Source organism: Propithecus coquereli, unplaced genomic scaffold (assembly GCF_000956105.1).
Source record: "Propithecus coquereli isolate 6110/MARCELLA unplaced genomic scaffold, Pcoq_1.0 Scaffold137, whole genome shotgun sequence".
Taxonomy (NCBI): domain Eukaryota; kingdom Metazoa; phylum Chordata; class Mammalia; order Primates; family Indriidae; genus Propithecus; species Propithecus coquereli.
Window position 1 is genome coordinate 2,216,688 of NW_012137969.1, and position 12,092 is coordinate 2,228,779.

The 12,092-nt window shown below is 56.1% G+C and overlaps 2 protein-coding genes across 2 annotated transcripts in view; one reads left to right on the forward strand and one right to left on the reverse strand.

Moving 5' to 3' along the window:
• Window positions 1-2,924, forward strand: part of BAIAP2L1 (BAI1-associated protein 2-like 1) — an 87,430-nt gene extending 84,506 nt beyond the window's left edge. The window contains exons 13-14 of the mRNA XM_012639023.1: window positions 736-773; window positions 1,241-2,924. Coding sequence (XP_012494477.1) covers window positions 736-773; window positions 1,241-1,316 — 114 coding nt within the window. The 3' untranslated portion in view covers window positions 1,317-2,924. The remainder of the gene's footprint in view (window positions 1-735; window positions 774-1,240) is intronic.
• A 139-nt stretch (window positions 2,925-3,063) lies between these two features.
• BRI3 (brain protein I3) lies at window positions 3,064-12,085 on the reverse strand. The gene is made up of 3 exons (XM_012639024.1): window positions 11,844-12,085; window positions 11,370-11,472; window positions 3,064-3,457 (listed from the first exon to the last, which is right to left on the reverse strand). The coding sequence occupies exons 1-3, from the start codon at window positions 11,983-11,985 to the stop codon at window positions 3,325-3,327; spliced, it is 378 nt and encodes a 125-aa protein (XP_012494478.1). The 5' UTR covers window positions 11,986-12,085; the 3' UTR covers window positions 3,064-3,324.
• Between the last annotated feature and the right edge of the window lie 7 nt (window positions 12,086-12,092).

Consider the following 12,092-nt stretch of genomic DNA (forward strand, 5'->3'; position numbering starts at 1 on the left):
TCAGGCTGGTTTCGAACTCCTGAGCTCAAACAATCCACCCGCCTCGGCCTCCCAGAGAGCTAGGATTACAGGCGTGAGCCACCGCGCCCGGCCAGGGAAGGTTTTTAAAGCCTGCAAACTGTTTAGAATGAGGGAGAGAAGGTAGACACACCCAGCCCCAGCCAGCAATGGGAGGCAGCATGCCAGAAGGAGGTGGCCCCCCAAAAACCAAGCCCTGTGGCTGCCTTTACCCCACGTCCCTGAGGTGGACACCCAGGCAGGGCTCAGGTGCTTCCTGAACGCAGATGGTGTTTGCATTTGTGTTCCATCTTCTCTTTTCCTCACTTTTTGAACTTGATATGGGATCCCTGGTTCTAGCAGCAGGCACTGGTCCCAAAAACCAACAAGGCTTTATTTTTACTCATTCTTCCAAGTCAATTTAGACAGATAACTAGATGGTCTCACATGAATCGAGATGACTGGGCAATTTTATACATAGCTTTAATTTTTTTTATTTTAACTTTTTTAGAGACAGGGTCTTGCTATGTTGTCCAGGCTGGTCTCAAACTCCTGGCCTTAAGTGATACTAGCACTTCAGCCTCCCAAGTCATGGGATTACAAGCATGAGCCACCATGCCCAGCTACATATGCGTAGCTTTAAACAGTTACCCCTATGCTTCAGATGTGTTTACTTCCAGGCTTTACTAAAAGTGTCCCAATTCCACGAGCCCTCCCTAAACTCCTTCTCTCTCACAGAGTGATGCCAACGGGACTGCAAAGCCGCCCTTCCTCAGGTACGTGTGACGTCCTGGTGAAGCTCTTCAGAGTGGGGTTGCCCTCCCTGTTGGATGAATGGCCTAGAGCAACCTCCAGAAAGGCCTTCAGGGCCCAGCCCAGGTGGCTGATCCTGAGGAAGCAGACTGGCCACCTGCTTGCTTGAGACCACCCTGGGAGTAGGGCCCGGGACAGCTTCAACCTGCCCTAAAGTGGCTCTCACACGACCCCTCCCCAACAAGGCACTGAGAGGCGTGGGCTCTCCTCTCGATGTCTAAAACTCTGGATCATCCTATAACAAGTGGCGTGGAGGGAATGAGCTGGAGTGAGACTCACGTTCGGAGCACACAGCCGGGGTTTACACCCAGTGGGGAGGTGGTGAGCAGTACACCCTTACCGACCAAGAACCGTGAATATTAGCACTTCTAAAATCGAATTCTTGTCTTGGAGCAGTATTTCTGCAGATATTCTTTTTTCTGCCCCACAGTGGAGAAAACCCCTTTGCTACTGTGAAACTCCGACCGACGGTGACCAATGACCGATCAGCACCCATCATTCGATGAGAAGACAGCCAAGGATTCTTCTGGTTCCTCTCATGTTAAGTTCTCACTTGCAAATGATAGGTGTATATTGTCTGATGTGTGCTGTGACTCCCAAAGCTTCACCAGAGGGTGCCTGATTTTAAATGTATTCTACTTGAGCAAATCAATACATTTTCTCAATTTAACATAGTTGGGTTTACACATTTCTGTCTTTAAGATAAATAATAGTTTAGTGACCAACTCATTTAAAATATTTTCTTCCTGTTCTGTTCAAGAAACAATTTAGTTCCAATCCTTACTGTACCCTTTTTTATTGGCCTAAGAATTTTTTTCTTAACAGCCAGAACATAAGGGATAGTCTGTGCTTTCATGACTGGCTTTCTGCACCGGAATGCAAATGAGACCGGTTTTACTTTATAAAGCATGTGCTTTTAAGTAGCATTATGATGTTTATCTAAAGGAAACATTGCATAAGTTTGCATCTTAGCATGCAAATCATAATTTTAAGCAATATAAATTATGAAAATATATAATTTTTTAACTTAATTTTAAACTTGTTTAATCAAATGTAGAGCTGCACAAGATGGAGAAATTCCCACCCCTTCCCTGATTTTGACAGAGCTGAATAGTGCTGAGACATTCGCCTGCCCTCATCACAGCCATATTAAGCATTGATGAAATAATCTCCAAGAGCTACTGAACTTGGTAGTGAGGAGTTGCTGACCGGATGTGCTGCAGGCCAGGTGGTGCCACACGCTGGCCAGCACATGGGAAACATGCAAGTCTGAGGCCTCCACGTGTGGGCTCCCCAGGTGCTCTCACTAAGCTAGCTGACCAAAGCTCCGTCCATCACTAATTCACTAGGAAGCTTCCTGGGGTCCCAGTTTTTCCATGTTTGAATTAGGTACTGACTTGAAAAGGGTGCTTATAAAGCCAGGGTGACCTCTGGTGGCTGGAGGGGGGTTGGTCTTTCAACCCAGCAGCCATCACAAGCCCAGAACCTGGGCCTCTGGTGTAGCATCAGGCCTCCGCACTGGCTGCCGGGGGAGTTGAGGTTGAAAGTCACCCCCGGGCCACTTAACCTTGTTTGCTGGGACTGCTAGAACCGTTGCTTGTCACAGCTCCTTTGGTCTCACCATAAATGTACCATTTTCTTATCTGCCTGAAATTGGTCCCAGTCAAATGCAGGTAAAGCAGTGTATGTGGGTAGCACTTCAGGCTTCTCCCAGCTGAGTCAAGCAGTGTCACAGTCTGTCTCTCCCAGCAGGACAAACCAGGTGATCGCATGAAGGGTTGCTGACACAGAACCGTGTTAACACCCACCACCAGGCCTGGTCATGCAGGTGCTGCGGCCAGAAAGAGAACTCAGCCCACGCACCCCTCTCCCTTTCAGGACGGGCAGGGCTGGGGAGCGTGGCGGGGGCACACCCTGGCCTTTAGGGGAATTTTCTGGCTTTGTTAGAGGTAGAACAGGGCCCACGATTATTGGATGCCATCTGCTGCCCCCCCTGGCTCACCCAGCCCCGGGGTCCACCTCACAGACCAGAGCCACAGGGTTGCTCACCTGCTCCCATGGGAGGGAAGGCTGGCCTTGTCCTCGGCACATGCTCTGTAAATGCCAAGGTGTTATGTTTAATAAAAATTTGAAAACAAGCACATCTTCTTGAGCTGTAACTGCCTGTTGAGAAATACAAAATGATGGAGGCTGGCAATGGCACATTGGTCTCTAGGTGGCGGGGTGCAAACACCGAACAGGCAGAACCAGGTAAACAATGGTATGAATCTCATTTATTGAAAACGTTATTTCTCACCTTTCTCAAATTGAAGACTGCAAAAAATAAAAGCAGTGCTTCACTGAGTTGTCATGAACCTCGGAGAAGCAGCGCCGCCTTCCACACTGGCACGTGCCACCTCTATCCTGCCTTGCTTTACAAAACAGTCCTGAAGCTTAATCAAATAAAACTATTGTACACGACATTTACATTAGAAAAAGACATCTGGGCATAGGAAAGCCGGTGTGTTGTTCCCTTTAACTAAAGGTTGCTCCACAGTTGGGGCATCTTCGCTTCCTCAAGGCGAAACAGCAGATGAAGCCGAAGGGAAACAAGATGATGGCCAAGAAGATGCCCAGGAAGGTGAAGCCGTCCTCCAGCACCCCGACCCTGCGAGAGCGAGAGGGGGCAGCGGGTTAGGGCTGGGCAGACCCCCGACCTCTCCCACCCGGGAGCGCCCTCCCTCGGCCCTGTTCATGGAGGGAATGGCCACCAGCCCTTAGTCACTACATATAATACATAAGTCACTACATATAATAAGAAAAGGGGGAGAAAGAAAACTGTTGAAAGGCAAGATCCATCAGCTGCCACAAGTTGCCACACATTTTTCTCTCTCAAAGGTAACAATCCATCAAGTCTTACATCTCTGAAGACAGGACCCAAAAAAAACAATTTTAAAGGTTTTTTTCTTTTCAATGTTGTAAAGTTTTAGATTTTTCTGACTCCTGGGGGAAAATTCCAGAAAAGTGATATAGTAAGGTCTGGGATTTTGTTTAGTTTCTGTTGTTTCTTTGGTGGTTGGGGGTGGTGGTTTGTGAACTAGAATCAGCCCCGTCCGCACACTGTCTAGAAGGCCACTTGAGCAATGTAACCTCAAAGCTGCTTCCTCCAGAAAGTCCAGTTTACGTTCACCTTCAATGTGCATAACGTAAGTCCAAGACCTCCCCCAAACCCTATGCCAGTGAGCACAGGTTCGGTGACCTGCGGTCATCGGATTCAAGGGTCATTTTCAGAGGCCCCAAAGGTGGGAAGCCAGACGCCATGTGCTCAGCTCAGCGGGCTACTTCTGCAAAGTTCAAGCTTTACTCCCACCGGACAGGCTTGAACAAACTCCTCCCCAGGCCTCAGCACTGGAGTGGGGCCAAATGAGGGGCAAGAAACAAAATGGGGGGTGGGGGTTAATCTCTAGGAGGCGGCAGGAGCTGGTCCAGAGGGGGAGCGGGGAGGCTGAGTGGAGCCAGCAGGCAGGGGCAGGATCAATGAAGGCACTCAGCAAGGACCCCACCCATGCCCCCACCCCAGCACCCTGGATACTTCTAAGCCGCTTTCTTCTCTGGCACCCACCCCTGCCGCATGCCTGTCGTCTTAAGTGCTGCTGACCACCCTTTATGCCCACAACGGCCTGGACACAACTACAGCTCCCTCCGCCCGTGTGGGGAGGAAGCTCACAGCCTACCAAAGACCAAGCAAGGACAGTGACGCACCAAACACTGAGGGCTTTCCCAAACCCAAATCGCCACAGTGGCAGCTGCTAGTGTCCCTGTCATGTGAGGCCAGCCGCTGCCAACACCTCACTGGGCAAGGCTGCAGCCTGAGCCCACAGCCTTGTGGAGCACCACAGGCCACGCCTGCCCAGAAATGAGACCCTTATCCCGCCCTGCTGCTCTGGGGATCGTGGAAAAATAAATCAGATGTTCTAAAGTCTGGCTTTCAGTTGCTTAAAAAAAAAGTCTAGCGGTGGCTCACGCCTGTAATCCTAGCACTCTGGGAGGCCGAGGCGGGCGGATTGTTGGAGTTCGAAACCAGCCTGAGCAAGAGTGAGACCCCGTCTCTACTAAAAATACAAAGAAATTAATCGGACAACTAAAAATACATAGAAAAAATTAGCCAGGCATGGTGGCACATGCCTGTAGTCCCAGCTACTCGGGAGGCTGAGGCAGGAGGATTGCTTGAGCCCAGGAGTTTGAGGTTGCTGTGAGCTAGGATGACACCACGGCACTCTAGCCCGGACAACACAGTGAGACTCTGTCTCAAAAAAAAAAAAAAAAAGTCTAACTCAATGCCTGCCTACCTCCCTCCAAACCATGCAGGGCGGAGCTGCCTTAAATCTAAGATGGCCAGGAGTTCCAGCAGCATTGCCCAAGGAGATTGTCCCAAGACGCTAGTCCCCTGATAAGCTCTGCAGGAAAGAAGAGGGGGATTCTTTGGTCAGACAATTTTGGGAAACTTCTTCCCCCTCCTGAAGAGTTGCTGTGTACACTGATTCACGGAGGCTCGGAGAAGTCCTGCAGTCCTTTGCCGAGCCATGTTCCCAAGCCCGCTGCGACAGACTGGACTGTGGGGCACACAGGGAAGCCCTGCTCTAAGGGAACAGTGATCCGGCAAAGTGTACCTTCCTAACCAGCACAAGGTCGTCAGGCCACCACCCTACAGCTGCTCAGCCCTACCTATGGCTGCCCCTGCAGGATGCCTCCACCCTGCTGTGCCCAACCCAGCACGCCCTGCCCCAGCTTCAGGGCCTTCCCTGCCCAGGGCGCAGGCTGCCAGGGGACCCAGCTGAGAGCACACCCGAGGCCATGCTGCCCAAGTGGGAAGTGGGGGAGCCTCAGGAAGGCCTTGAGCCACCAGCTGTGTCCCCACATACAAATAGCCATGACAGGCTGCCCTGGGTTGAGAACTTGCAGGGCAGCTGGAGGGAGGCCAGGTGGCCTTAGACCATTCTTGGGCTTCAATTTCCTGTTCCTTCCTGGCATCTGCACCAGTGTTCTACCTATAGCTGAAATCCCAAGAAATTCACCAGTCTGTATTTCCGGTTAGAAAATGTACCATGAAAAAGCAAAGGGCAAAAGTGAACCAGCTGAGAAAACGTTCCAGAGAAGCCTGCCCTGCACAGGGGCCCCCAGCATGTCTGCCCAACATCCCTCCATCCTGCCAGGAAAGCAGGGGCCTCTGGGGACCAAACACGGCCCAAGGACAGTGACTACATGAGTGCCTGCCCAAGCTGCTCCCTCGACACAGAGCTGGTGAGAGGCAGAGCTGGGAGCAGAGCCCACCTGCCTGCTCAAAGGCTCAGGAGACGCCCAGAAGGCCAGGTCAGGTGACCCAGAAGGGCCCTGCCAGAGACATCCGGGTGCCATGGGGCAGGGGTAAGGCTTCCCCGGTGTAGCCCGCAGAACCTGTCTCATATGCAGGGTGCTGCTGTCCTCTGGGGTCAAGCATCCAAGGCAGCAGCACTCCTCCCCATTCCTCCTTAATTTTCCTTCCAGACCACAAACCCTTCTCCACTGTCAAAGCTGGAGGAAGCCTAGGAGGGCTGGTCACTCTCTGGGTGCTCCCGGCCACGAGGCCAGGGCCCCATACTGCCTGGGCAGAGACCTCAAACCGAGGCCAGCCCAGCCTCCTGGGTCCGAGTGCCTCATTCTCTTCGCCCCAGAGCCGCTCTGAGAATTCAGAAAGACAAGCAGAGCAATGGACACAGTAAGCTGGGCTGGCCCCCCACCAGGCACCAGACAGGCTCCCAACCTTGGCCTGCAAGCCTACGGTGTTTTCTGTCCGGAGCATCGCTGCCTCTAGCCAGAGCAGAGCTGGGCAGCTCAGGTCACCCTCTGCTGAACCCGCAGTCCCAGCCCCGGGTCTGATGCCTTGCCCAGGCAGCCTCCCCCGACCCCTGCCCAGGGCCACCCACGCTCCACTCAAAAAGAGGACCAAGGCCACCAGGTCTCTGGGAAAAGCAAGAAGGTTTCCCTGCAGTGAGGCCCATGAGCTGGGCGCAACCAGTCACCCCACGAGGCTCAGGCACCTGCCTGCCACAAAAGTCTGCGACCCAAGGGCATCCTCGGCCCTGGAGAATAACCTGACCCCGAGTACTCTGAACAGGCTTCGCAAGGCCCAAGGAAGAGAGGAGAGACCTGCCCCATCAGCTCTGGTTTAGAAAGCTTCAGGCCTGACCCCCTGGATTCCACACCCACTCCCCACAATTCCAAATGCCAAAAGGCTCTGAAAGCAGCACTTTCTGTCAGTTTGGAGCAAACTCACCTGGCAGCAACATGTGACCTGAACTGATGTGTGGCTATTTATAGTCTTAATTTAACCTGCTGAATGTGAATATTCATGTCTTGCTCCAGAAATATTAATGTCTTAAACCACCGTGTTGCCCCAGACCTCAAAGAGAGTGTTGGCATAATTTAGTTTTTCAAAACCCAACTTCTTCTAAATTAAGAAACACAATCGAGCCTCTAGGCCAGTCCTGATCTGGCAAACTCCACAAGCTGCAGAACAGCCCCATCCCTGGCACCCGCTGAAGGGGGGACCCTGCCCTGGGAACAGCTGTACCACAGCTTCACCTTCTCTCCCCTCCAACTCCGCCATCCACGGGCTCAGACCTGCGCGGTGTCTCTCCCTTGTTCTTGCGCAAGAGGCCACAGTGGGGGGGAGGGGTGGAAGCTGGCAAAATTAGGGAACTGACTAATTCGTTAACCCCGACTCTAGCTCTGCAGTCAAAGTGGCCACTCACCCCGCTGACGTAGGCCCAGAGGTGGGCCCTGGGACAGTGCAGACCCAGCCACACCAGGCCCCACCCCACCAGTGACAGAGGAGGCTGGGAGGGGAGAGAGCTCTGAGCTGCCTGGGTACCCGGCAAGGAATGGTCCTCAAAGAACTGTCCTGAGGTGCCACAGGGGCCTGAGGCCCAGGGCCACACAGCTGGGAGTGGCGTGGCTGGGATCCGAGTCCAATGGGCGCCCCAGCCATGGGCACCGCTGCTCTGGGATAGGACCCCACCCAGCAGGCCTTGGCCCTCCCTCTGAGGCAGCCCCCAAGGCCATCACTGCCACACAGGGCTGGCCAGGGGCACCCAGCAGCCTCCCCTCTCATCCCCAGTCAATCGTTTCTCCTGCGCCCAGGGTGGCCTCAGGCACTATCCAACCCCAGGAGCAACCCCCAGACCACCCCTCACTGGAAAGACAAACCTCCTCAGGAAAAGGGACAACAGAGAACTTCCTCTGAGGGCTGCAGGCCCAAAGCCAAGGCTCAGGACAGAGGTGAGATGGCCCCAAAGCAGCCCCAACCAGGTTTTGGCTATCCCAGGGTCTCCACTCCAAAAAGGACCCCCACGGAGGCAGGGGAGCTGCCTCAATTAGGGACAGTTCACTAGGACCTCCGAGGGCTGGGGTAGCCTCAGGCCTCCCCAGAAGGCCTGGCCAGGGCAGGTGCCTGGTGGCCCTTCCAGAGATTTCGCCTGTCCCAACCCCTGCCAGTGCCACCCCTACCTGCAGCCGGGGGACCAGGGAGGCAGCACAGGCCTCCTGAAGCTCAGGGTGGATCCTCCAGGCTCGGCCCTGGGACCCAGGTCTACACACCTTGCCCAGCCAGCACCTCAGGACAGCAAGAGCCCAGGGGGCTGTGGACATGGGCAGGTTCCATCTAAGCCAACTCCCCCACCGATGTCCCCAACCAAGGCTGAGCTCTGGCTTCCCAGTCACAGGTGGCATGAGGGAGCAAGCCCTCCACCAGCCACCATCGCCAGAAGCCCAGGACTCTGTCACAGGCTCCCTCCTCTCCAGATCCCTCCACAGGCTCCACCATGTCACCCTGAGCACACCCCACAGCCCTCGGAAACCGGCCTCTGCCCCCCCAACTCTCCATACTGACATCGTGCACCTCTGGGCAGCCTCTGCCCTTCACACCTGTTGCTTAAATTTTCTTCTGGTTCCAAGACCCCCTCTTGCCTGGACTTCCTACCTCTCTGGTCACCCCCAAAACTAAGCACCTGATGACAACCAGCTAGTATTCACAGGGAGCCCGGCAGGCCAGGCCAGCACTCACTGCTCGCTCCACCTTGGACCTGAGCCGCCCAAGGCACCTTCTCCACAGCCACCTGCCCAGTGCTGCCATCTCGTCCTGCACCTGGGGGCGGCCCACCCCCAGGGAGGGGTGACTGGTCTCACTTGGCAGGAGAGGACCAGCCTCAGAGAGGCCCAGAATCTGGGTGGGCACCCCACTGGCCAATGCAGCGCCCTGGGCAGAGCTGGCATGAGACGAGGAAGGGGGGCTCTTCTGCAGGGCAGAAAGCAATGCTTTCTCGTAAATGGCTAAAAAGGGAAGATGGAGTCACGCTGCTTGAGGGAAGGCTCGGACAGGATGGCAAAGTGACAAGCGACACAGGCCTCTATGCCAAGCCTTGCTCAGAAAGAATAACAGACGTGTGACTTGGGCAAATTCCTGCCAAGCCACCAGGGAGGGAAGGGAACAGAGCCTGGCGGGCTGATCTGGGAAGGGAGGAAGTGAGGTCACGTGAGCAGTATCCCATCTCCTGGCCCCAAGACACCAGAGCATGATCAGACTTGATTGTGTCCACAGAAACATCTGTACGGCCCCCGGCCCCCACCCCAGCAGCAGCAAAGCGCCTGCCCCCTGCCCAACACTGCTGCTAAGGCACGGAAAGGCCTCGGGGGAGCCGGGGCTGCTCTCCAGCAGCCAGGGCACCATGAGGGCACTGCGGGCAGAGGGTAGGAACACCACGAGGGCAGAGACACCACTTAGGGCAGGGCCAGAGGGCTGGGAGGGCCCCCCACTGCCTGCCATTCCCCCCACCACCAGATCAGTGTGTGCTCTCTTTGGTCCTAACTTAAAGGGCTGATGACCCCCCAAACTTGTGCAGCCTCTCACTGCCTGCCACCACTGCCCAGGGGCAGAGAGGACAGGATGGTAACCCAAGCATGAAAAAAAAGAGGCCTCAGCCCCAACCTGCCCCAGGCCCAAGACTCTCCCAGAAAAGCAGAGCCCAGCCTGACCCTGTGCCAGGTTCCGCATGACTGGGGAGCAAGCCTGGTTAGCTGAAGCCACTGGCCTCCCAAGTGACACAATTCCCAATCCAGGGAAAAACGGAGTACCGGAGAAAGTGCCCCCTGCCCCAACAGCAACTGCGACGACGGCCTGGAAGCGCCACAGCCCTGCTGCTGGTCTCCCAGCCCCAAGTTCAGGGACTCTCATCTGACACCATGTCCTACATGGGGAAACATGCCCAGCAGTCCCTGTAGCTCCTCAGGCAGGCCAGGCACCACCCTGGGGGCATGGCGAACGCAAAAACCGCAGGCAGACCTCCCTGCTCCACCAAGTCCACTCCACACGCCTTCAAACCCAGCTGCCCTGACCCCGCAGAGCAGCTCCTGGAGAGAGCTGTGTCCCTGCCCACCCCTGCCCCTCAAAGGCCCACGTTTCCACTGGGCACTGCCGAGCTGCATCAGAACAGACGCCCCGTTTGGGTTTCCCATGGGGTCCCCAGGAAGGCACGTAGCCTCCAGGGCTCCCCCAACCACAGCCCTCTTCACCAGGCAGCTCTGGGGTCCTGGCCACTTGCCCCCACCTCTGTGGTGCCCTCCCGCTTCCTGGGCAGTTACTAACTGAAATCACTAACTTCCCTACGACTCCACTCTGGGCCTCAGTTACACTTCGGAAATTGAGTCTCAGTCCAAACCAGCGTTTCTTAATTCCATCTCAGAGGCTCCAACTTCCTCCTCCCAGACACAGGCCAAAAATCCTGTCCCTGCCAACTCCGCCCTCACTTTCTAAACAATCAGAGCACCCCCATCTGCCAAGGGCCGGGACCGCATCTGCAAAGGGCAGGAACCAAGTCTTATCTAAACTGGAATCCTCAAGACATACACAAAAGCAGCATCTAGCAGCATCCGGGGGGGGCTCTATAAGAACAAGTCATCAGAAAGTTTCTGTAGACTCCAGTTTGAGGATATGAAAAATCACTCCTCTGACCTGGAACAAAGAACCATGGGGCTTCCGTCCTGGTCCAGCTCCTGGCGAGGAATTTCAGCCTTGCTTTGGATAAAGAAGCCCTTACAGCTGTCGCTCCCCGGGCTCATTAAACACACAGGCCATCCCACTCAGGTCTCTCCTGCTGGTGTGCTACCAAATGCCCCTTCTGGGAAAACGAAACCTTCCACCACCTTAAGGAATCAACTGCAGGGTAAATTTGCAGAAATTGGAAAAAGAAAAAGAAACCTGATTCTTTGCAGGTCCCAGAACAAGGGAGGAAAGGCAGAGTCGACTGTTAACATTTCTACATCCCACTCACTTGGGGTGCAATGCCCCAAAATGCACTCAACTCCCCGGGAAAGGGAACCCACCCCTTTTGCCCCACAAAATGTGTTCAGAGCCAAGGGTGACCAGCAGCGTGTCCACCTCTTCCACGTCAAAACCGCCCCAGTACCCCTAGCAGTGCTGCCCCTGTAAGGCCGAGGTACGTGTGCTCTCGGCGGCTCCCAGGGCCAGCCCGCGGCTGCAGACTCACCTGCAGACCGGACAGCCTCCGACCACGACGATGGAGTTGGCAGGGTAGCGGGTGACAGTCCGACTGTGGATGTTGTAGACCCTGGGGTGGTGGGTGGGTAACCCTGTGGGCGGGAAGGCACGACAGGAGGAGCAGGGAGTGAGATCGTACCCCCAGCCCCACCTAACCCTGGTCCCTTCCCCAACCAGGACAGCGCTGTCTTCACTAAGCTCCTGCCACAGCGGTGCTGGGTGCTAATGTGGCAACAGCGCCTCGTAACACAAAGTTCACCCAGAGCAAGGGTGCGGCCCTCCCCGGCCGAGCACAAGACCCGTCGGAGCCGGCCCCGGGCAGCGCGGGTCCCCAGGCCGGCCCGGAGCTCGGCGGGCTCAGGCCGGCTTCCCCGCCCGGCCTCGGCCCCACGTCCCTGTCCGGGCCCGCCCCTCGGAGCCGACGGCGGGACAGCTGGCCCCGGACCACCGCGGCCGGGCCCACCTGTGACGAGGTAGGGGTAGGGCGGCGGCGGGGGCGCAGTGGGGATGGCACCGTAGCCGTGCGGGCCGCACGAATAGTCGCCCTGGCCGGCCTCCAGGCTGTAGGCGGGCGGCCGCTCCTGCAGCAGGGGCTTGTGGTCCATGGCGGCCCGGCCGCGCCCGCCGCTCCGGCCCGGCTCGGCTCGCTCGGCCCGGCGGGGACGCGGCGGCGGGAAGCGGCGCACCGGGCGGCTTCGGCCCCTCTGAGGCG